The 24,767-nt window shown below is 37.8% G+C and overlaps 4 protein-coding genes and 1 long non-coding RNA gene across 6 annotated transcripts; 3 read left to right on the top strand and 2 right to left on the bottom strand.

The window, feature by feature from the left end:
• The first annotated feature begins 1,175 nt into the window (after nucleotides 1-1,175).
• On the top strand, nucleotides 1,176-3,759 carry LOC137726766 (uncharacterized). Its single transcript, XM_068465728.1, has 4 exons — nucleotides 1,176-1,452; nucleotides 1,564-1,669; nucleotides 3,139-3,287; nucleotides 3,384-3,759. The coding sequence occupies exons 1-4, from the start codon at nucleotides 1,312-1,314 to the stop codon at nucleotides 3,477-3,479; spliced, it is 492 nt and encodes a 163-aa protein (XP_068321829.1). The 5' UTR covers nucleotides 1,176-1,311; the 3' UTR covers nucleotides 3,480-3,759.
• Nucleotides 3,760-4,652: 893 nt separating this feature from the next.
• Nucleotides 4,653-8,709, top strand: LOC137725840 (FHA domain-containing protein PS1-like). Its single transcript, XM_068464646.1, has 6 exons — nucleotides 4,653-5,032; nucleotides 5,130-5,335; nucleotides 5,645-7,480; nucleotides 7,614-7,749; nucleotides 7,854-8,245; nucleotides 8,355-8,709. The coding sequence occupies exons 1-6, from the start codon at nucleotides 4,714-4,716 to the stop codon at nucleotides 8,589-8,591; spliced, it is 3,126 nt and encodes a 1,041-aa protein (XP_068320747.1). The 5' UTR covers nucleotides 4,653-4,713; the 3' UTR covers nucleotides 8,592-8,709.
• Nucleotides 8,710-9,225: 516 nt separating this feature from the next.
• Nucleotides 9,226-11,796, bottom strand: LOC137725841 (protein SENSITIVE TO PROTON RHIZOTOXICITY 1-like). The gene is made up of 2 exons (XM_068464647.1): nucleotides 11,655-11,796; nucleotides 9,226-11,010 (listed from the first exon to the last, which is right to left on the bottom strand). The coding sequence occupies exon 2, from the start codon at nucleotides 10,988-10,990 to the stop codon at nucleotides 9,407-9,409; it is 1,584 nt and encodes a 527-aa protein (XP_068320748.1). The 5' UTR covers nucleotides 10,991-11,010; nucleotides 11,655-11,796; the 3' UTR covers nucleotides 9,226-9,406.
• A 1,985-nt stretch (nucleotides 11,797-13,781) lies between these two features.
• LOC137725866 (tRNA (mnm(5)s(2)U34)-methyltransferase, chloroplastic) lies at nucleotides 13,782-18,926 on the top strand. Of its 2 annotated transcripts, XM_068464688.1 has the most exons (6): nucleotides 13,782-14,249; nucleotides 14,577-14,640; nucleotides 14,971-15,163; nucleotides 15,987-16,060; nucleotides 16,889-17,044; nucleotides 18,543-18,926. In XM_068464688.1, exons 1-6 carry the CDS (start codon nucleotides 13,997-13,999, stop codon nucleotides 18,667-18,669), a joined length of 867 nt encoding a protein of 288 aa, XP_068320789.1. In that variant the 5' UTR covers nucleotides 13,782-13,996; the 3' UTR covers nucleotides 18,670-18,926. The 2 variants fall into 2 exon arrangements, with proteins under 2 accessions (XP_068320789.1, XP_068320790.1); XM_068464689.1 differs by lacking the exon at nucleotides 14,577-14,640 and having other exon boundaries at nucleotides 14,955-15,163.
• A 179-nt stretch (nucleotides 18,927-19,105) lies between these two features.
• Nucleotides 19,106-21,575, bottom strand: LOC137725867 (uncharacterized). The gene is made up of 3 exons (XR_011067547.1): nucleotides 20,926-21,575; nucleotides 20,639-20,788; nucleotides 19,106-19,453 (listed from the first exon to the last, which is right to left on the bottom strand). It is a non-coding gene; the product is annotated as an uncharacterized lncRNA (long non-coding RNA).
• Between the last annotated feature and the right edge of the window lie 3,192 nt (nucleotides 21,576-24,767).

Here is a 24,767-nt window from a genome sequence, read left to right as displayed (position 1 = left end):
CAACAATCAACAACACATAACCTTACAACAACCTATCACGAAATTTCATAGTTATACATCTACTGTGAACAGAGTATCATTACTTAAGCAATTTCATATCCCACCACAAAATTAACAATAACAACAAATAACCTTACAACAACCTGTCATCAAAGTTTCATAGTTATAAATTTTATTATGAATAGTGCTCATTACTTAAGCAATTTCAAGTCCCACCCATAAAATTAACAATCATTCAGATGAAAAAATCAATCTCTACCACCATAAAATTAGCAATAATTTAGATACAAAATCAATCCCTACCCAAAACTACAACTTTACAAAAACAACAGATAACGACCCAGCCTCCACAAAACCGGTCAACATAGCTTCATAACTTCACAATGCACCCAAATTTCTCAAAAATTTCACATATATCCACAAAATTCAGCTAATTACATCAACAAACATGCATAATTAACCTTACACTAACTTAAATTTATACTAACTAACAGAAATAACAAAATTAAATTCTAGGGTTCCATTTTCAAAACTCACCAAATTTGAAATTCACTGGGAATCAAATATGACGTTGGTTATCGTTGAAGCACTCTGAACCCAACTCAAATAAAGCGAAAAGAACGTCTTATTTGTGGAACCGACAACACAGCCTCCAACCAAATTCCCCTAATTTTCTTTACTGTTGTCTGGAATTTCTATAAGGCCTAAGAACACAAGCACATACTATAACTGGGTTTGGAACGAGAAACAAATTTTCGAACGAAAATGATGTTTTCAATGACAAGGATGTTTGAGCAAATACAGGTGAGGGAGAGTTTTGGAGGAGGACAAGACTAATTAAAGATGGCAAGTGTTGATGTTGGGGGAGTTTAAATCCCAAGAAATTTTGACCTCATACCGGATACCATTTTCATTAAATGACGAGTCCCGATTTTACCCTAAACTCATTATGATAGATTCGTTTTCAGGGTCAAATTTTCATCTAATGGCCTACAATCCTCCCGCATGCACCTTAGAAATCGCGATCAAAGCAATTCCCAAATAAATAAGAAAGTGGAAATTGGCCGGCCCATTTTATAGTTTTTGGGTCGACTTGGACTTTATTTCATCTCCTCTCGTCTCTTGTCTCTGCAACGTTGGACTCATCAGACTAATAACAGCGACACTCTCAGCTTTGGATCTGAGGAGAAGAATTCAGAAACAGGAGAGAAAGAGACTAGATCATTATTTATTCATCCAGAAATTAAAAGAAGAAAGAAAAGAAGAAGGTAGAAGGTAGAAGAAGAAAGGAGCAGTGTGAGAGAGTGAGAAATGGAGCAGGTTCGGTCGGCAGTGGAGGAGCACCTGGATCAAATGGCAGATCTCGTCCAGAAAATATCCGCAGAGTTACGTTCTGGTCTTGCACCTGCTGTAAACACTTTCTTGGGCTTTTTCCACGCCATCGACTGGAAGGTACCTCCATTATCTCTCTCTCTCTCTCTCTCTCTCTCTCGCTGTTTGGTTTCCCAGAAAGTTACCAAATTTGAAAAGAAAATCTAATTTAATTTAATGGGTGATTGGCAGGAACCTTGGTTGATGGGTTTAATGGGGATGCATCTTGTGTGTCTGATAGTAGCCATTACCTCCAGGAGGAATCTCAACTTCCAAATGTTTCTGTTCCTTTCGGCATGTAAGTTCGTTTTATATTGCTTTCATATGAAATTTGTATGATAGTTAGTGTTCTGTGTTGTTTGCGAGATCGCGTAATGTGTGATTGCGCCTTCGGTCAATCCGTGAAGGATTGTTCTACCCTTACAACAATATATAGAGTAGTTGTTTGATGATACATGTAATGAATTATGGCTGAAATGCTTTCATTTAAGTTAGATTTATGCCTTGTCTTTAGTCCTTTTGTGGCTTGAGCAAAATCGCTTTTTTTTTTCGCTTGTGGCTATATCGTTGATGAAACATATAATGTGTGCTTTTCCTTTTGCATACTTTTAACATTAGAATGAGTTGATTCCAGAAGCAATTTTACTGCGAAATTTAAAAGCATAATTGAGAATGGTAATTGGGGCTGACCCCGACAAGATCTGAGCAGCTTGTTTATTGTCTTGGTTCAAAAGGGGGAAAATGCTTGTAATGAAACCTGGGGTTCTACTCTGGTTCTACCAAGTAAATTGGTTCGTTTATATGGTTCTAATGAAACCTTGTGATATGGTAGCAGAGATCCTCTTTTATTCGATTGGATTTTCAGCAAAAGAATTTGGATTTATGTGCTGCTAGATGCAGCCCAATTCATTTTCATCAAATGATTCTGATTGCCTCTAAGGAGATTGGTGAACTTGTGCTTTGATAGTTCGATGGAGACTTTCAAACATGGTTTGAGGATCTGGTTTGATGAGGGAACATAAAACTGAGGAACAAACTCGATCAAGCTATAACTTTTTTTCCTAGTTGTTAGGCAAGATTAGCCGACCCCACTTAGTGGGAAAAGGCTTTGTTGTTGTTGTTGTTGTTGTTAGGCAAGATGCCCAAGCTTTATATCAAACTATAATCACTTTGTGCTTTTTTCACTTTCAAAATATAACCATTTATTTAATCACTTTGTGCTTTTTTATTTGAAGCTTTAAATGTAAATAGATTTTTTGTATTTCGTATGCTGTGTGATTTCTCCAGAATGTGTATGAATCTCTTCTGTTTCGATTTCTGGTTATTTAGGAGATCCATTGAAATATCTGATCAGTCTCAAAGAAAGAACTGCAAAAAATACTACTATTTTGGTGGCCTTGTTTCTCTTTAGGGTTTGGATCATTTGTTCATTCTTTATCAGAAGATTGATGTTTTCAAAACATTATGCACGAATCGTACAACTAGTGTGTCATGCTCCTCATACCTTTTGTAGAAGCTTGTTAATGGAGAATTGTAGTAATTTCCAGTTTTTGAGATTAGTTGGAAACTTTGCCAACTCAGCCGCCAACTGGTACTTATCACAAGGGGTTATAGAATTTTTATTTATGGCATCAGTGTTAAGTACTGATGTTCTTTTGTGTTGCTGTGAGCATGAAGGGGGTTTGCTTTCAGAACAAGGGTGGAACTGAGCATGTCAACTTACATATGTTCCTTTTGAGATACTTATATGTGGAAATTGTTTTGCAGTGGCTGGAGTGTATCTCGCAGAGAGGCTGAATAGTTTCCTGCGTGCAAACTGGAAGAGCTTTGCCAGTCAGGATTATTTTGATGAGGGTGGAGTTTTTCTCTCAACACTCTGGTCTGGGCCTCTTCTCGTCATTGCAATCATAATTTTGGTTAGTACGTGCGATTGATATTCAACTATTATCGTATCTTGTCTGATTCCATATTTTCAATTCTTTGCTTTAACTTGAATCTAATTTCTTTCACAGGTAAACACACTCTTTTCCTTATGTCGCCTGATTGTTAAGTGGAAAAGAGCTGAGCTAAGACATCGTGCAAGGCTTTCTCAAAGCAAGCAGGATTGAGCTTCTCTCGTGCCGGATTGCCAGCCAAATGAATATGGGGTTTGCCCTTCTTGGCTTTTTATTTCAAAACTTTTTGTGTCTAGGTGATGCCATTGTTACAAGTTAGATGTGAGTTGGGATAAGTTTTTCCCGTCCGAGCCATGAATTACGTAAAGGACCAACTAAAGCATTGTGCTCAAGGTTCCCATATCAGAATCTTTTTTATTGTAACATCAAATTTTGACCTATTTTTTTGTACGATAATTGATCTCAATCCGCGTATGATAGTTTTGGCTGTTAATTTCTTGTGGTTGGAATGCTGTACTATAAGTTAACGGCTATTCTTCGCTGTCGTTCATAACGCCTATGGTTTCAAACTCTCGTTTGCTAAACTTGCGTCGCTTGCACCGCACTAATAATCTGTCACGCTGAGCCCCTGTTTTTGTTCATCTGAGTTGTGAATGATCGGATTTTCTTGTTCATTCCGATGAGCCATTTAATGTTCTAGTTTCTACAGACTCAAATGAACAAGGACAATGACTTGATTAGTCTGTCAAAGACAATCTAGTAACCTCACCCCCTGCACCCACTCACAGCATCCTCCAACTTAAAATTCCAAACCAGATGAGTTATATGATGATGTACAAACCAAAAGAAGGTTCAAGCTCAAACCGAATACAAACCAATCAGATCGAACCAAAACCTAACTAAACTAGTTATTTTATTAGGTTCAATTTCAATTTTATGTATGAAAGTGAACTGAACCCAACGAACGACACTCACCTTTCTCCTTGCCATGTCTGCCTTTGCATTTTTTTGAAATTTTTAACTAAGCAAACCTTTATTTATTTATTTTTTTTAAAGAGGAACAACTGATGGAAAGTTACGGTTATCCATCATTTTCGGGAGGGTCGGGAAGACTCACAGATACATTTCAGTCTCTCCATTATCACAAGTTTGACTTCCACACCAGCAACGAGAAGACTCACAAAAGCAAACCTTTATTTATTTATTGAACATTACTTTTCTTATAATCTTTAGAATTTAGAATTTAGTTTTAAAATCCGAAAATTTAGTCGGCCTTAAATAGCCGTTATATAATTGAAAAATCACAACGGTAGCCTTTTTGAAATAAAATCCCCCCACAACCTCCCACATATTTTCTCAAGGAATCACAACAATTCGTCATCTCTCTCTCTCTCTCTCGAACCCAGTTTGCCCTGCGCAAAATTCAAATCTTGAGCAAAGAACAGTCATGGCGAACGAGAAAGTGAACAGGAAACTGAACGGAGAAGAAAATGAAGAAGAAGAAGAGGAGCCGAAAATACCCGTCTTCACAGTCCTCAAGAACGGAGCCATTCTCAAGAACATCTTTATCGTCAACAAATCCCCGCCGCCGCCGCACTCCAAACCCATCTCCGCAGTCCACCGGAAAACCCATGAAGAAATCTTGATCGTCGGCCGACACCCGGACTGCAACATCGTCTTGACTCACCCCAGCATCAGCAGATTCCACCTCCAAATCCTCTCCGACCCCTTTTCCCAAAAGCTCTCTCTCACCGATTTGTCTTCAGGTAACTATTTATTTGGCATTTCATTAAATTTTCTTTAATTAAATGAGAAAATCCCAAAATATGTGGCTAGTTGGGTTAATTGGGGTTTTCGTTGCAGTACATGGGACTTGGGTTTCGGACAAGAAGATCGAGCCGGGAGTTCGAGTGGAGCTGAGCGAAGGGGACAGGCTCCAGCTTGGTGGTTCCAGCAGGGTTTACAGCCTGCACTGGATTCCTATGAGTCGGGCCTATGATTCTGAAACCCCCTTCCTGCCATTCATAGAGCACGAAGATGATGAAAGTGCAGAACAAGTAGTGGACCTGGTAAGAAATTATGTAGCTTGTTTATTTTGGACATGAATTTGAGGAATGCCTAAAAGATTGTTTGTTGAATTGTTCTTGATTATGTTCTTAATTTCATGCATCTTAGAATTATTACGAATTGAATTGAATGGTTAGTGTGGAATGCCCAAAAGAAAAGATTGTTTCTTGAATGGTTTTTCATTCTTTTGTTTGTTCAATCTGTTTCGTATTTTATCCGAATTCAGTTGAATTGAATTGAATAGGGATTTTCCAGTTGCCAATGACCTTTATTCAAATTTTCTTTTGCGTTTTCTATTTGGGTTCGTGCAGTGGGAGAATTCTTTGTCAGCTGAAAACAAAAAACCTGAATCTCCAGATTCAAATTCAGTGGGTATAGAATCGATGTTCCCCGATGAAATTGTGGGAGTAATTGGGAAGATGGAGGTCCCATCAGCACCTCCGCTGCCGGAAAATGCCATTTACTCAATCTGTGATCAAAGTGAAGAAGGTGGTGAGAACTTATCAAAAGGTAGCGGTGAAGAGAATGAAGTGTCAAGCTTCTGGGCATTTGGAACGGAATCGGTGAACCTGTTTATGAATATGGAAGAATCTAATCCTAGTCAAAAGGAAAACCAGCACCCACAGCCTCACTGTGTCACAGAAGAGGTTTCTGAAAGAGAGAACCCGGAGAATTCCTTTTTTACTGCAGAGGAAGGAGAAGCTTATCATGGAAAGAATGATCTTTCTATTCTTTCGACTTTGCCTCTTGTGAATGGAGAAATCCTCGAGGAGACTAAAATTCAGCTAGTTGAGAAAGAAAATCGGACCCCGGAATCAAAACCAAACTTGGCAGTCAACCTGAATGCTGAACATTCTACTGGTGAAAAGGAAGATGAGGCATATCCTGCTACTCAAGTACCTAAGGAATTTGAGAGCCAAAGCCCTTCGAGAAAATATCAGGGACAGATTGATAGTATATGTCTTTCCTCTGGACCTCAGGTGATGGAGAACTCATCCTTGCGGACTGGGGAAGTCCTTGAGGAGGACAAAGATGAACAAATTCCAGAAGAAATCCTGACCCAAGGACCAAAACCGAACTTGCTGATAAGCCAAAAGTTCGAACATTTTGATGAAAAGGAAAAGGAAGCTTATGCTGCTGCTTCTGTACCTGAGAAACTTGAGAACCAAAGCCCATTGGGAAAAGATAATGGACAGACTGATATTTCATGTCTTTTTTCTGGACCTCTTGTGATGGAGAACTTATCATTGCCAATCGGGGAAGTCCTCGGGGAGACCAAAGATCAGAAAGTTGTAGAAGAAAGCCTGACCCCAGAACCAAGATCCAACTTGCCCTTTAACCTGAATTTTGAACATTCTGATGAAAAAGAATGTCTAGTGGATGTGAGTTGTGGAGAATCAGAAAACAAAAGCGTGGCACCAGAAGATCATGAAAAGAGGGATACAAGCATTTCTTCTGCACCTCTTGTGACAGAATGTGGAAACTCATCTATGTCAGAGATAATAGATGACAAAGAGAGCCAGACCCCACAATCTCTCTTTACTGCAGAAGGACAGCCTGAATCGGAATTCTGTGAAAGCCCTCCACTGAGATCAGAGAATAAATCAAGCACGAGGATGGGAAGCGTTTGGACAAGAAGAGGCAAACCTGCTAGTGCTGTAGAGCTTCAAACAGATAAGAGCAGAGGAAAATCTACAGAGGCTGGGTATGATGATGATATTGAAGAGGACGAGGAGATCTTTACTCCAGACAAGGAAAATTTCACCCCAAATACTATTCGACTGAGGTCTTTGAAAAAGAAGGGTACGATAAAAGTTAAGCCTTCCAAATCAAGCACACCATCCTCATCGAAATTAAATCTAGTCTCCAATATCCATCAACAAGAGCTGATTGAATCCCCAGGAAAAGAGAACCAGATAATGAAGGAACTCCAGGAAACAAAATTAGCAGGAAATACGTCTGGAAATCAAGCAAGGGTAGGGAAAAAGTTGACAGTAACAAAATTAAGAAGAGAAAGGATTCCCTTTCAATCACTGAAAAGCTCCGGATGCAAGAACATATCAGAAGACTCAGTCCCTAACACAGCGACAAAAAGCAGCATATCTTTCAGTTCTACTAAAAATAAGGAGGTTGCCAATGCACACTCTGTAAGTTGGTCAATACTAGGTTAAATTTTTCATAAATTTATTCCCACAGCTCTAACTTTCTTCCATGAATTTATTTCCATGGCTCTAACTAGCTTTATCGAGCATAGACATGTAACTCAAAGTTAATTTTCAGAATAAATCTGTTGGAGAAGGAAAGAGGAGCTGGACTATGGTTGCAGACGCTACTACTCTTCTCGACAAGGAATCAAGGAAGTCATTGCAGTTTCTACAAGGTCTTAATGGGACACAGTTAATCATTCCAAGAATGGGTAATGAAATTTGAATACGTGCATCAGTTTTCATGCCTGGTCATTCTATTTGCTAAGTAACGTTGTTGCTGATGATTGTGAATGCACTCGCTTATTGTAAACAGTCATACAGGAACTAGATTGCTTGAAGCAACGTGGCAGCCTTTTCAGAAAGAAAACAGAGGCTGAATCGGTTCTGGAATGGATTGAAGAATGTATGGTTAAAACAAATTGGTGGATCCATGTCCAGAGCTCAAAGGAAGATGGAAGACTGATTGCTCCAACCCATCCTGTTTCTCCACAGTCTCTATTTAGTGAGAAGAGTTGGTGCTTTCCTTCTGGGACAACGGGCTCATTGACTTTTTCAAGGTGTGGGAGCACGATGGACCTTGTATCACCATCCCCAGAAGACCATATCCTAGATTGTGCTCTTCTACATAGAAGGATGAAGAGGAACGATGGACAACTTATCCTTCTCAGTAATGATGTTACCCTGAAGATCAAAGCCATGGCAGAGGTAATGATGCTACAACTATTACTTTAACGATTTTTTCCTTCCACCCTTGACGCATCCTTGCGCGTAATGCAGGCGTTTTTTTTTAAACATGATTTTGGTTTTGTTTCAGGGTTTTCTTTGTGAGACAGCTCAAGAATTTCGTGTGAGTCTGGTGAACCCACTTTCTGAGAGGTTTATGTGGCCAGACAGTTCTCCCTGTGGGCGTACATGGTCTTACTCCGGCAATGTAGCTTTGAGAGAAAAGTACAATAGCTGCGGCCCTCTGAAGAAGTTGTCAAATGGTGAAGGTGCAAAGGGCTTGAAGCTCATTCTGCACCACAATTCTCATTACGGGCAGATCCGTTAGATGAACTGAAAAACAGCGTTCATTTCCGTTCTCAACTCAAGTTGTAATGGTGTTGTTATGTCGAGCAAAATGATGCCGAAGAAGTCAACTTATTTGTGCTTTATGAAGCACTTCAACTTCTTTTCAACTGATTTTATCAAGAACTTGAGGAATCAAATTGTCCCCATGTGTTGGTTTTTTTCTGAAAGTAATGTGCTATTGACTAAAGAAGGAACGAACTTGTATACACAAAGGATAAGGGTCGCCTCATCAAAACCTTGTCGGGGATGTAAGGGATTAGATCAAGAACTTGAAGAATCGAAATTTGTTGTTATGCATCATTACATCATTCAAATAAAACGATGCTTTTAAAGAGCTCTGATTCAAATTCTTTACGAAATATACGCGTAATATGTTTGAAGCCTTGAAAGAAAGTTCTAGGTTTTTATTTTTTATTTTTTATTTTTTAGTACATCGATATTTTTACACTAAAGGTAGGGAGAGTTCGGCTAAGCCACACAATGAGCAGCCTAATTTGGTATCGTATTCGCCATCCACGAGATTTGAACCTAAAACCTATCATTTCTGAGTGAAGAGGAATACCACTAGATCGTAGTAAAGTGGTGAAAGTTCTTGTTTGTCGAGAGCAAGATACTTAAGACAAATTCAAATTATGTATGCATTATTATTCAGATACATGGGATCACCTAAAACTTACAAGCAGCTCCAAACTGGCAAAGAAAATCATTTATTTAAGCTCAAGAAATCATAAATATATGGGATCATCTAAACCTTACAATTCTTATAGGAAATCATACACTGGGGGCGAGTAATCATTACTGTCGAGGAAGATTGTTGAAATTCGACTCACCTCCTCCAGTTTTGTGAGTGTAATTACATGACCCTGGCATAAGAAAAGAGAATGAACTCTCTGAATCCTCAAACGGGAGTCGAGGGAACTCTTGAAACCCATCAAAATTACAGGTTTCAAAATTCAATGGAGAGAAGTAACTGGTCGGATCATCAATACTTTCTTTCACGTCCATGAGATTTTGAGCTGCACCACCTCCGCCAGGAGCAGTGGAGCTAACACTGAAGTTTATGCTTCCAACTCTGTTTGACGCTTCACTGCCTTCCCCATGGTCTGCTGGCCCTAGAGTTCCTTTTGTTTCATCGAGGGGTATGGCAGGCGTGTGGCCTTGAAAAAGGGTAATGTGCCCAAAAAGCTTGTCTTTCCTCGAGAAGGTAGTGCCACAAGAACAAAGCCACTTGTCCATACCACAATGCTTCTCATGAGTTTTCAGATCTGCAATAACGGAGAACTTCTTGATATTGCATCTGCTGCAAGTGTAACTTTTGTCACAGTGGGTTCTCTTGTAGTGATTCTTGACACACAAAATAGTCTTCAAAGGCTGAAACTTTTTGTGATCCTTGTTCCGCTTGCAGCCGGCATAAGGGCATGAATACCTTTTGATAAGCGTTGGTTCAGAGCTGGATTCTTTGTTTGGTTTAGCAAGTGCTGCTGCGGTTTTGTACTCGTCTCCATGACCTCTCATGTGCATCCTTAAATTTGCATCCCGCTTGAATCCCTTTCCGCAAATTGCACAGAAGTGAGTGTGAGGTGCAAGGATTTCTTCTTTCTCTAACTGTAAAATTTCGTAGCTACCAGGCGGAAGGTTCTCACCTTCATCAGCATCCTCCTCATCTTTGGTTTCATGTTCTTCAACATGCTCAGTCCCATAATTACTTATTAGACCAGTCTGGTTGGCCTGATCAGCTAATTTGCTTCCGCTATTAATTTGCATCTTAACACCCGCATCATTTCCTGCTGCAGAAGGAATAAATGACCCACCAAACTGCCCAAACTGTCCTGTAGAAGGTAATGTGGTGGAAAGCGTATGCTTCACAGATGGTAGAAGACTACCTGCTGTAGAGATCAACTGAGCAATTATTGAAGTAAGATCCGCTGTTATAAGCTGCTGTTGCTGAGCCACAAGTTCATCTGGTCGTCCTAGAACTTGACCTCTCCGGCCAACAATCACATGCACTAAATCCTGAAGCTGATGGATCTTTTGTTCCAGGAATGTGAGATTGCTCAATGTCGTTCTTGCATCCCAGTCTTGGATTTTATTAGGCTGCTGCGCCTCATGCATCTTACCACCTTCTCGATCTGGAATTTTTGTATCATTCTTGGAGTTGCAAGTATGTGACGTTTGCAAATCAGAAGGCTGGTGGAACTTCTTGAAGGACGGTTCCATCCTCATTTCATAATCTAAAACTGAGGGACTTTCCCACTCGCGTTGATGCTGCCGCGATTTGAAATTGCGAAAAGATGGATGATCTGAGGAAATCGTATTTGTCACATCATTCCCAGTGGAAGGATTCTCCCAGGTGTCCCATTGCCTTTCTTTAGGATCCATTTCTCAACTTATATGCTCACCTGATGTATCAAAATCCAACACCAATCCAACTTAATATACGAGACAAGAGAATCGTCATTGTAAGTCAAAGCAACCGCAAACAGAAATGAATCATCCAATTAAGATACAGCTGCACGACAAGCAACCGAAAATCTGAACAAATTCAATACCCAGTTTCCCCACCAAATTATCACCAAATTATTCATGAAATGATTCAAAAAATAAAATAACTTTCAGCATAAACTGTAAATATCCTCATAGGGTAACAATTCTCAGAGTTAAATCATTAATCCCTACCTATTTCCCATCCAGAATTCAACTTAGTTTTCCAAAAACAATTTATATTGATCGATTAGGAGCTTTATGTGCATATTAAACAACTTTAATGACAAACTTATTGCTAATTAACAACTAAGAAACCCAAAATCTCAATTCAAGATAGCTCAAGCCGAATTATTTTCACTAAACCCAAGTAAGAAACCCAAAATCCCATCAAATAGCATTCATAATTCCCAAAAGCAGCACAATCCATTTCAGTTAGACAAAACAGATTACATAAGATCCTACCACATACAAAAAATAAAATCAAAAAATCAAAAATCAAATATAAATATATATATATATATATATATGAGAACCCTAGAAAGGGAGGTAAGAAAATCACCAGATTGTAGAGTGCTTGTGCTTATATGCTCTTTTGCCTCCTCTCCTTCTCCACTCAGTTGGCTGTCAAATTTATATACTCGTTTGACACACAAGTTGAGCTCAGCTGCATCTATATATATACATATACATATGTAGATATATATCAGCAATCTCTCTGTGTGTGTTTTTTTCCAAATATGAGCAATCTCTGCTTTACGGTTTACAGTCTAACACAGTGGGGCCAAGGGCTAGCAGTCAACCCCGTCAATCAGACCGTTCATCGGCCGTGATCGGATCTTTAATTAGTTTTGTATGGTCGAGATTTCTCACCGAAAGAGACGAAGTCTGGAGTCTGATTGGATATGCGAGGGGCCCCAGAACTCGGAACGACTTTTTCCGTGTGTAATTAATTCTTTAGAATTTGTGGGCATGCAATTTCAATTCGACTTGGTTTGGTTTAGTGTGCGTTATTTGACTCGTATCATTAAAAAATTAAAAATAATAAATCGTCATCGAATTTATTATTTACAATAATTACATTTGAAATTATTATCACATCGTAAATCTGGGTAAGAAAATTACATTTTTTCAAACGTTAAGACTTATGGTTTATTTAGCGTTTGGGCATTTTAAATGGGAAATGCAAAATGTTTTGAAATGAAAAGTTTGCACGGTGGTCGAAAAACAGAATGTAAATTATTCATCTTTACTAGAAGATGTAAATAAAGATGTCTATTTACATTATTTTTTATGATTTTATGAGATGATCCGTTAGATTCCTAATCTACATATTTCTTAGAATAACTCATTTATATTTTCTAAAAAGGCTAATATGAGGCTGTTACATCTTAAATTTGCATCTTAAACATAGACCATGTTATAAAATAAGAAAAGGAGGAATAAAATATGCGATTAGACGAGTGAAGTGGTGGAGGTTTACTACAAAGTAAAGTAACGAAGGAGGAATGTGCGCCAACGTTTCGTCTCGGAACGGGAAGGTGCCTTGGTTTCTTCTAGGAACATGGTCGGCATGTACAACTGTAGACATCATTTTCGTGTTCACAACAACTCTCCAATCCCCATGAGATATGACCTAACTAGGACATGTATTGCCTGTCCAGATGACTACTCCAATTTACCATTTGTTAAACGGTTTGATTTGATTCGGTTTTAATGCCATTCCATGGACCTCATCTAAACGCGTTATCTTGCCTTAATGTTGTTTTTTTTTTATGAGAGATTTCGTAATGCCAAAGTTAATAAAGTGCACTACATGAGTATTATAAAGTCACTGCATAAAGTAGAGAAATATTGACACTTAATACTACAATATAGTGATATTTCTTTTCACTTGTAAGTAATAGGTTTTAGGTTCGATTCTCGAGCAAAGGTGAATTTGATCCACATTATTGTGGCTGACCTATTGTGAGGCTTGAGCCACTCCCACACCCCCCTTAGTGTAGATAATATCGTTTGTTAAAAAAAAATTTAGAGTAATGCTAAAGAGACTCTCAAAAGTGGGACTCTCCATAGACTCTCTGTCACCTCATGTTTTTGGCACAATGTTTTGTAATGTTGACACAAAAATTAACATTAAATTGTAAGGTGGTAGATAGTCTATCGAGGATCCTATTTTTGAAAGAGTCTCTTTAGTATTTCTCAATAAAGTATTTTTCAAATGACTTATTACTTCATTACAAATTCATGCATTGCATCTAATCACCTCAAATCTCTTTATCTAATCATTATTGATATAGAGACATTGAGAGGAGAGATTTAGACTAAGTGACACAATGTGTTAGTCATAATTAGGCATCGAACTTTTCATTCGTATGAGACAATGCTAATATTTTTATTTACAAATAAAGATAAATACTACTAGACCGCACTATGAATGACTCGGTACCAATGATTTAAAGTGCATTTTTTACAATATACTCATCCAAACATGATGTGGGTAGGGCTTACCCCAGCTGCCCACCAAAACTAGTTCAAAGTCCAGACCGTGCCGTGCCCACTTTAAACGGGCCAGAGTTGGGGGCTTGATTCGGCCTGACCCGACCCATTTTACAGAAATTTCAATTCGGGCGGCATTTGCATTGTCGAATTTGATCGAAGGTGCATTTCGGATCAGGATCCTCTCATAAGCAAAAGGGTGAGGATCCTCTGACTAATCTTATCGGACGGTTGAAATTTTATTCAACAATTATAATTAATATAATTTGAAGATCTGTCTCTAGTAAATTTTAACACTCGAACTTGGTCAGAGTATCCTCACCCTTGCTCGGGAGAGGATCCTGATCCGTGCATTTCGACGCCGTTATCTTTTATCTGTGGGAGGAGGTAGAGGCCGCCGGAGCTATGCTGGCAGTTGCAGTGCCGGTCAGATTGAGATTTGGCGCGCATTTGCTTGGTATACACAAACCCCTGACGGTAATACCAACTTCTTCTTCCTCAACACGCTGCTTCTTCCTCTTTCCCTCTCCTCCTCCTCGAAACGTTTCGCTGAGGCAGACTCCTCGTGACCTCTTCCGCCGAAACGTTTCCCAAACCGCTGCCCCTGCGGCCAGTGATTCCGTTTCCGTTTCTTTCCCGAAAGACTCTCCTCTCTTTGGTAAGTGCAGTGTTTCAAAAATTGTACCACACTTACATTCCATGATAATTCATGTGCTGCATTTATTTTCCAAGTCTGAATTACCTCAACTGTTTGGTTGCTGAGAAAATTTGAGGGGAATAACTAGACTATTATGCTATGCTATGCTATGATTTGTTTACTTGGGCTGAGAGAAAATCTGGGTTAAATTTTGTATTTTCTCAGGAACCAAACAGATAACTAGTGTGTCAACTGTGGTTGTGGAGTTGGGGTAAAATTGATAATTAAGACATTAAAGTGAAACCGAATTGGAATCAACTACTTATTAGAATGTGGACCATGATTCAGGATTGGAGGATCTACTAGTGAGCTTCATCTTGGGGAAGAAGAGGGCCACAGAAGTTTCCCACTTGTAAGAAATCAATCACTAGTTTACCTAAATATGTCTGCATTTCGGGCATGTTTTTGTTTACTTATACCTACATTTGCATTGTTATGTTTGAGCGTACCATTAACCCACTTCTGGTTTTCAAGGCAAGCATCTCGAGCCTTTTGGTTTTGTATTATGCACAATGACTGCACATTAATTGGTTTAACAAACATCTAAATTCGCGAGCTTTGAGTTTTATACGTAATTTTGTGCGGTATGTCTCATGAAATACATTATCATTCTTAGTTTTTCCTTTATTTTGTTATAGTATTGTTTAAACTCTGAATATCTTCTAGTTTCTTTTCTTAACAGGGTATGGAAACATGTTGTCCAAAAAGGTGATACGGTCATTGATGCCACTTGTGGCAATGGTCATGATACCTTAGCGATGCTCAAGATGGTCGCTGATGAATCGGGAAAGGGTTCTGTTTATGGACTTGACATTCAAGAAGCTGCTTTGCAGAAAACTTCTTCTCTGCTGGAAGATTCGGTCACTCCAAATGAGGTACCTTTGACAAATTGTCTTCTTTCTGAGGAAGGAGAAAGTTTATGCATTTGTAATTCATGATTCTAAATTTTGTCTTCTGAGGAAATAAAAAGTTGGAGTAGTTGTGTGAGACTTGAGAGGTCACTGTATCAACAAAACTGCATGTGAAGTAATAAAAGAATTGGGCAGCTCGTTTTGGACCCGTTGGGGGAAGGAAATCGGTGGTCTTGATTCCAAAACAAGTGTGGATAAAAAAATTGTGTTCAGTCCATGAGTAATTTATTGTCTCATCATCACTGGTTGAACCTCCATTGCATATCATGTAGGACTAATTTTACAGGAAATATAGGCTTTGCCTTGATCTCCTGCTTATTCTTAGTTGCAGAGTCCATTGGAGTGGAGTCAAAGTAGTATCTGATGTACTCATGTTTTCACCACTGTCTTTATGATTAGTTCTTCTAAATGCACCATATTTGACTGTTGAATAATAAAGAAAATGATTGTGATTGCTCATTAGATTTAAAAAAGAGGTTTTAACGGCACTTTATTACGGAGAATTCTGGCTTTCATTGTATTTCTATGTTTGTGCTTCTGTGTTATGCTTGACTTGTATACTCAAAGCCTTATCAACATACACAAGTTTGCCTTGATCGAGTTATTTATTAGTGTGATTGAAACCAACTATAATGATGTTTATCACGCTTTCATTCTGGACTGGTGGTTGGGACTGGACTGAACTATCTTGTGGTTTTACTTTTAGATTTTATTTTTTATTTTTTATTTTTGCTGTGGGTAATATTGTGGACATATGAAAATTCTTCTTAGTTTCAATTATATGTAGAAGGGACTTGTTAAGCTGTTCTCCAAATGCCACAGTAAAATGCATGAAGTTCTACCAAGGAATACATCTGTTAGGTACTCACTTTAATTCAAGATTCTTGATGATCTCATCCCATTCTTTTGTGTATTGAGTCAGAGTGATAACGTGAAACCCTAATGGAATTTAATTTTATGCCAGTACCTTTGACCTCTATGTCTCTTGTACATCAGTTCTTCATTAACGAATGCAAAGAAAATCAGTTAAGAAAACAAGAATACATTCAGAAAGCTTACATGCCTGGTATTATGCAATTGCATAAGTCCAGCTTCGAAAAATAGTGTATTGTGGAGGTGTATAATGATTGTTTGCTAGCTAGTTGACAGTTTTGTGTTATTAGTGTCTAAGCTTGGTCACTGTGTTTGCACCATTCTTTAAATTCAATAAAAGCATTGTTTTTTCTTTTTTTATGTAGGGAATTGTTATTGGCACTCCAAATTTCTCATTCTGCACTCCATTCATATTTAGAAACAAAAATACACTTGTGAGGAGTGTAGAATGAGATTTTTGGAGTGCCAATAACACTTCCCTTTATATATATAAAAAAGAGGGAATTGTTATTATCACTCCAAAAATCTCATTCTACACTCCAAACTTTCTATATTTGGAAAGAAAAATACACTTGTGAGGAGTGTAGTATGAGAATTTTGGAGTGCCAATAACACTTCCCAAAAAAAAAAAATATATATATATATATATATATATATGTATGTATGTATATAACAGAAGAAGAGAAAATGAAATAAGTGTTTTGGACAGCTGAAAACATAGAATCTTTATTCATATAGACGGCAATATTGTTGACCACATTACTGCAATAGGAAGAACTTGCTTCCTGAGAACTTTGATTAAATGGGTGTTGCCAGGCTTGTCGCTTTCAACCTAGGCTATCTTCCATGGGGTGACAAAACACTCACCACGCGGTCAGACACAACATTAAAAGCATTGGAAGCTGCAAAAGGTATCCTGATGGACGGAGGGCTTATCAGCTTAGTGGTTTATGTGGGGCATCCTGGTGGATGGTAACATTTCTGCTCTAATATTTTCTTTTTCTTCACTTTGTATGCTAGTTTGTGCTTCCTGGGTTTTATTTCACTCATTGTGCAGTTTAAGCAAAACCATATTACAATTACAACTGACTGAGTAATTTTCTTGTTAAATACGGGAATAAACATATGAGATTGAATTGTTAGGAACAGCTTTGGTGAATACTGGTAACTCTTAGATGGAGTATTAGAATGAAAAAATCCATAGGGAAATATAAGATTAATTAAGTTCCTCCAAGCTCCGTCTGAAATATATGGTTATTTATTATCAAAACAAAAAAAAAAGTTCTTTGGCAGCAGAATACTATGTAATGATATGGAAACAAAGTTTAAACGATTGATATTAGTTGTCCCTTAATGATTTTAATTAAGTGGAAGCATGACTTGGAATTTATTGTGGAATGAAGAGTGAAAATTGGAAGCTTGATAGAGAATACAGGTTGAGTTGCGGAAAAAGTGAGGTTTGAGTTTGGGAAACAGATTTTTATAGTAATTAGCCTCATCTCTTTAGACTGTCTTTATATCATGATTTTCCCATTGCTGGAATGTGTGCCAATCTGTCCTCCTTCCCTCTTAGTTGGGATTTTTGTGTGTCAGAGAAACCTTAATGAGTAAGAATGGAGAGGTCCAGTCTTTACTGACAGACCTTGAAACTGGGTGATTGGTTCCAAGTAGAGCTGAGCGCGTAAGAGAGTATGGACGTCAGAGGCTTCTCGAATATTTGCCTGCTTATCTTTTTCAGATGTGTTGAATAATTGTACCCTTGCTACTGTCACACCTTCCTTTGTAATATGGGAAGCTAAAGAACCTTCTAAGTTGCTAGTTTGGCTAATTGCTCGTGAGAAGATTAATATTTGTGAAATGTTTCAAAGAAGACGGGGGCTTCTACAAATATGGATCACTTATTGCTTCATTTCCCTGTGCGATATCCTTTATGGTCGCGATTACTCAAGGTGACAGGCCTATGGTGGTCCATTCCAGTGTCATATAATGCTTTGTTGTGTGAGAATTTAGTTTCTTTAGGGGTACGAAAGAAGGGTTTTATGGGCAGAACTGAATAGGAGGGTTTTTGGTAATGGGGTGTGCTATCCACACTCTTTTTTTACTTCTCCCACACCCCTTTTTAATTTTTGTCCTTTGATCTTATTCAACTGATCCAATCGGACGGCCGAAAATTAGAAGAGTGTGTGAGAAGTAAAAAAGGGTGTGTGGATAGCACACCCCTTGATAATTTGGCTGATGAGGAGTTGGATTGTTTGTGGGATTCGGATTTTAGGCTTCTCTGTGGGCATCTGCTGCTTCAGATTTCAGAGAGTTGTTTGTTTTTTTTCCTGTTATTTATGCTACTGAGGAGTATGTTATTTTTAGGATTGTTTATGATTTTGTTCGTATCTTGTTTAGCTTAATACTGGCAGTTGTGTTCTTCTCATCGACTCTTATGTTTTAGACTTATGTTTTCCTTTTGGAAATTCAGGGAAGAACTGAAGACTGTCCAAGATTTCATCACCAAATTACCGGTTGAGACGTGGATCTGCTCCGAGTTTCAGACAGTAAACCGATCATGGTCTCCAGTTCTTGTTTTCATATTCAAGAGATGTTGAATCGGCCAGTTGCTCCAATATTCATGTCTTATTCAAAGGATGGAATCTTGTAGCACGAAAATCTCTCACTGTCAAGATAACAGCAAGAAATTCCCATACATAATCCTTTGTTAACGGTCAAGGTCATGCTTCTCGTGCTCAGTTATTGTCCGCATAGACGCTTCTCTTCGCAGCATTGAAACCTGTTGCGAGTTCAAATTCTTTGTCCTCTTTGATTAAAAATAGAAAGAAAGAAAAATTTGTTTATTTTTGGGAAACAAAATAATTCTCCCTGTACAAACTACACGTAGTAGCTTGGGGCCCAATCTCCACACAAAAGACATTGTCCAGTTACCTAAATAACTTGTAACACCAATTATCAAAGGAATAAGACCCTTCTAGACACAGGTAAGAAGAAATTCGACATCATAAGCATTCAAATGCACCCGTTGGGTGGAATTGGTACATTGGCGTATTTCGCTGAGATTTGCAGTCCCAAAACTTTCAGCACTCACTCATGCACTATAACCATCTGACCACATTGCAATCTACCACCGCGAAGTTTCTCTTAGCCACCGTAGAACAAAATCTGAGATCCCAGAAACACGAGGAGAAAAGCATATCAGAAGCAACAAAAATGGGAGAGGGAGGGAGGAACAAGACAGTTAGTGAGAACTTACGATAAATTCTGCAATCAGAAGCATAAAAGTATATCAGTCTGCACTCAGTTGTTCTTCGATTTCAGGACTTTTATATGGTAGCACATCCCAGCACATTAAAATAATATAGTTCTTCATACCACCCACTGTACAAATTTTAATGGAAAATAGGTCAGGGGGAAAAAATTATTTACATGATCATTCTGTATGTGCTAATCCTAGAACACTGGTCTATAAAAGTGAATTAATTCTTTATAAAAGCTTTCAGATGATATCAGTAATCTTAAGCTCAAAGGATTAAGATTTCAGAAGAAATACTTTGGCGATGAAAATTTTGGGGCCCATTTAATAACCATTTCAAGTTTAGTCTTTTATGTTTAATTTTTGGTAATATACAGGAGAAGGAGAGATGAATTGAGGAGGAAGGATGGTGAGAGAGAAGTAGAAGAAATGTATATGGAATGGTACACAAAAGGGAACCAAAAACCAAAAACTAAAAACAAATTTAAGTTGTTTTCACCCTCCTCCCACCCGTTCCAAGTGGTAATCCAAAAAGCGACATCATCTGTTATATGTTCCTTCATTTTTTTTCTCCCTCCTCCCACCCTTTCAGAGTGGTAATCCAAAAAAACACATCAGCTCTTATATTTCCTAAATCTCTCTCTACAAAAATCCCAACATCTCACTCACACAACTAGAATTACCATACTCTAAACATTAGATAGAGGGATTTGTAATCACTAGATGTAATGCACTTCGAGGGCTTTGTAAATGACTACTTGAAATAAGTCATTTGAGAATCCTTTAGAGCTCTATCAAGAAGACGTGTGACGAATATAAGCTTAGGTGTATATATTATGTAGAGAAATAATGAATTAAACAATCTGAGTGCCAGGTGCATTGGAAAAATGAATAAGATTGTATCATGGTAATGCATATACGAGAAAAATCCAATATCCTGATGTAAAGAACGGATTATATTGAATAAAGGACATGTGTGTGTTAGACAATGACACTGTAAAAGTGAAATGTGTTGCTCATACTTTAGTTCATTTTTTCTCTCTAGATGATATTTTATTGATAGAATGAACTGTTATGGTAGACTGCACTTTATAGTATTTCAAAATTTCAGAAATGCCACAGTTATGTAACGGACATGTAGAATGAAATGTATAAAATTTTAAACTTTGAGAAATGTACAGGCAAGACAACTCAGTAAATTAAAGACCTCATCCTCAACAAGTACCGCCCCACCTCCCCATACCCCCAATGGGAAACAAGGAACGGATCATGAACTTGTTTCTGTCATATGGAAAGGTACAAGCAATTACCTATCAGCTTAGCCATTTGAAACAGATGCTCTTTGACGACTGAAATTCCCGGTTTCTTCCAAGAATTTATAGAAGTTGGACAGAGTTGCTGAATCATTGCTTGTGTCTCGCGTAACCAACCACTCCTCTGTAAGTTTAACATCAACATCCCTGCAGAAAAGTGTGACTGAGGAATATCAAGAACTATGGACTACTATAGAGCAAGGTAATAAGAAAACTCTGAATAACAAAATTATCCCTGGAATTTACTGATAAAAGAAAATTAACACCGCAAGCATATTAATTACCTCCTAAGGGAAAGAATCTCGTGGTTCCTCCTTAGGTAATCAGCATGTTTTGTTAGAGCATCTTGCACATACTGTCTGCCCACAGTTCTGACTGCAGCTGTGTTTAGTAGATTTTCCAATGAACCATGCTTTTTCAAGAGCTTTAGGGCAGTCTTCTGACCAAATCCAGGAGCTAGATGTTGGATTCCAGGAACACCATCAGTGTGATCACCCACAATGCACCCTCGGCATTAAGTTAACAGAATTACAAAACATGTTCTGGAAGTGAATGAATATTATATTAAGAGGGGTTTATCACACAGGAATGCGGCCTAGTAAAACCACTCTGGGAGCTTAGAAGAAATGTAAACAAACTGACAAATTAAGAAGAAATGATCAGTCTCTGAAAGAACTCCAATTTAGTTTTTTGCTGCCTAAAAACTGTTAACTGTATGGCAGATAACTCTTATTTAAACCCATTATGTGTGTGTTAGAATTTGATCAAATGCTTTACAAAACATTGCAGTACAGTTGCTGTCCAATTCTCATCCGTGAATAATTATCTGAATATGTCAGTGTTCACTCTATGACATCCTAGCTAAATTAATGAATATTTTTAATTAAGCCCTAAAAACTATAGACTACATGAATCAATAAGTCTTATATAATGGTGAACAGTCACAGATATAGCATTATGAAGAAAACTGTCTAGGATAAGATACATCAACATCATAACTGGCTCTGGAAACAAAACTAGAAAACATTTATCATAAAAAAATATGTCAAATTAGAGTCATATCGCTAGCACCAACATAATTAATTGAAATATGAAACCACCACATTACAATTATACTTACTAAGGCTCAAATCACAGCATGGATCACAGTTATACTGAGCTATGTAGTGCTTAAGAGTGTAAAATGACCAGCGTTCTAACTCGTCCAGGGGCATAACAAGCTGGACATCTTCCAAAAGCAATTGCTTAAAATCTTTATCAGGAGAGGAAATCACCACCTGATATCCTGTTTGAATAACTTGCCCCACAAGTGTAGCTATAACATCATCAGCTTCATGACCTTCTACTTGAATGATATGCACCACTTTATGTTCAAAATAACGCAAAGCAGAAAACCAAAATATTTGAATTTTATCATCTACAGGCCTTTATGAGAGATTTCATAATCTAAGCTTCAATTCCACTAGCTTCAGGCATGGCTTAAAGAATCCAATATGATAGGAGGTGTCCAGACTAATAAAAAATTATGTATAAATTCAAAACTTATAAGGATACAATTTTTAAATAGAGAGCAAACTGGTTATTGAATTTTTATTTCAAACAAGTAGATCCTTGCCTGCTCATAAATACAGGTAATCATGTTTGCATTGGAATGATAAATTTCAAATACCAAAGCAGCAGCAGTAAAATAGGAAAGAAACAGATCTCCCACACTATCAAACGCTCATTGCTATTTTGACACATTATAGCTGTTTTGTTGTTTCTACTCCTTCCCAGGTCTTTTAGAAAATAAAAATGAGAAACAAAAGGTAGAGGGGTTCAACCTGGAGAGTCTATCAAATAGATGTCGGTCTTTGGTGCACAGGATATAAAAGCATGTCTAATGCATGAAAAGTAGCCTTGAAAAAAGTGTTATTTAGCCTCAAATGACACTTCTAATGGGACATATCTAGCCTAGGCTAAAATAGCCCAGGGCTCTTCAAGGGGCTAGTTTATCCCCAGCTCTTGCCCAAGGCTCTTGAAGGGTCAACTTATGAAGAAATTGGTAGCCAATGAAAACTAGCCACCTAACACTTTTTTGCCCTAACCTAAAAATTTTGAGAGTGCCCTTGCCCTTTCCACTAAACTTTCTCTAATTGACCAAACATGATAGGATAGGATAGGATTAGATCCTGTATCTTGTATTATGTGTAGCATCAGATACGAGCTCCAAGTAGGAATGGGTTTGACAAAAGATAAATAACAGTTTGTTTACCAAAAAAAAAAAAAACTATTTATTTAGACTTCATTGAAAATATGATTATGATAAAGGAAAGAATGGATGTTGCAAGAATATAATAAGTTGGTAGTTGTGGTAAGTGGTGGCAAGTGGCAACAGAAGCAACAATGATCATATAACCATAGTGGTGATAGCGGGGAAAACACCATCAGTGTAGGTGGTGTGCTAATTCCTTGGTCGTGCTAATGTCTTGGCAGCAGCAATAAATAACAAGGTGATAACTGTAGTGTGTTGACAATGAAAATGATGATAACAACGGTTGGTAGTATTGCCAATGACAGTGCTAGTAATAATGTAGTTCGTATGGTCCATTTCTTTCTTTACTCTTGCTTCATTATAAACATCATGTTAATGTTTGTGTACTCGGTAGTTGCCTCTCAATGTTCTATTAACAAATTATTACTTATTAAAAAATTAATTTTGATTAATGCTTCTAGCTCTATAATCAGATTCATATTTGCTCTAAAGATAATATTACAACCTCATGTGATGATACCAAAATAGAGGCTAACTCACAGGCACATTGCATTTTCGAAGAACATTGGTGATGACTCCATGTGACCTTCCAACATGCCCCCTTGAAAACTGTCTTGTGAATTTCCACCTATGTGCTTTATAAGATGGTAATAACTGTCTGCGGTGCTCACTTCCTCCTTCCCCATCAACAACCTGCAAGTGCAGAATTTAGAAAAAGTAGATATATTTACCGCTACCAAGATTAACCATCATGATACAACATTAGTTAATTGTAATTTCAAAGTCAAGATGATCAAATTCCGAGAATCATGGAAGAATAATTAGCTTTGTAGGGAGTCTACAAGGTCCAATGACTTATCACTGTTCCCTTCATAAAAATACATGGCTTTGTGCATAACGGATATTATGTTTCTGCTTGGGCTATCGAGTTAAACAATGGCGGGCCACTAACCACGTAGAAATCATAAACTGCTTCTTAACCCTTCAATAGGGTAATCAAACTTCCCTATAAGCATCACAAAAAATGCTCAGGTGTGGAGCTACATAGTGGCTCCTGTCAAATATATTTTGCCAAGCTAGCTATCTATCTTTCCCTAACCAATTTAATTTGTGGAACCTTTGAGCTAAGATTAAACATTATGTCAAGAGAAAGAGGAAAATGGGTAAAGTGGACTTCAAGCAATAACAGGGTCGGATAGGCTAACTTGATTGAGAAATAAGGAGACCCAATGAGCAAAAGCGTGTAAGCTGGGACTGGTTCCAGCATAACAGAGAGGATTGACCTCTAAAAAGAAGAACCTTTTCTTGCTTGCCTTGTTTGGCAACACTATTTGTCCATCATCAACCGGTTGTTTATACCCACAAGTACTAGTGGAAGAAGAGGAAGAAGAAGACGAAGAAGAAGAATCTGCAACTCCACGAATCTTGCATGCTTTTGTATTTGTTGACACTATTACTACGAATGGGAAGATGTGGGCTTACAGAAAGAAGGGGTCTGATATGAACGCGGGTGGGAACTGCTACTTCTACCATTTCCAATAAATTTGATATTGCAACTCGTCTTTAGAAGCCGGATATTACTCCAGATCCAACAAATTAAACTAAATTATGTTATAAACCACCACGTCGTATTTCATACGGCACATTGTAGGTTCTATTCATCCAAATTGTTGAGTTTATCTGGCTGTAACGACAAGCAAGGTAAAATTCTTCATAAACTCTTTGGGCTCGAAAGAGATGAATAATGTGGTTTGTTATCAATTGTTCTCCTAAAAAAAAATAAATAAAAAGGTGAAAGTGAACGGAAATGCACTCATCAAACATATAAGATAGTCTTACAAAGTGAAAGGTGGTGTGGATTCAAATTTTGTT

Source organism: Pyrus communis, chromosome 2 (genome assembly GCF_963583255.1).
Source record: "Pyrus communis chromosome 2, drPyrComm1.1, whole genome shotgun sequence".
Lineage (NCBI taxonomy): Eukaryota > Viridiplantae > Streptophyta > Magnoliopsida > Rosales > Rosaceae > Pyrus > Pyrus communis.
Note: the sequence above shows the minus strand (reverse complement) of the source record. Positions and strands in the feature narration are given on the sequence as shown.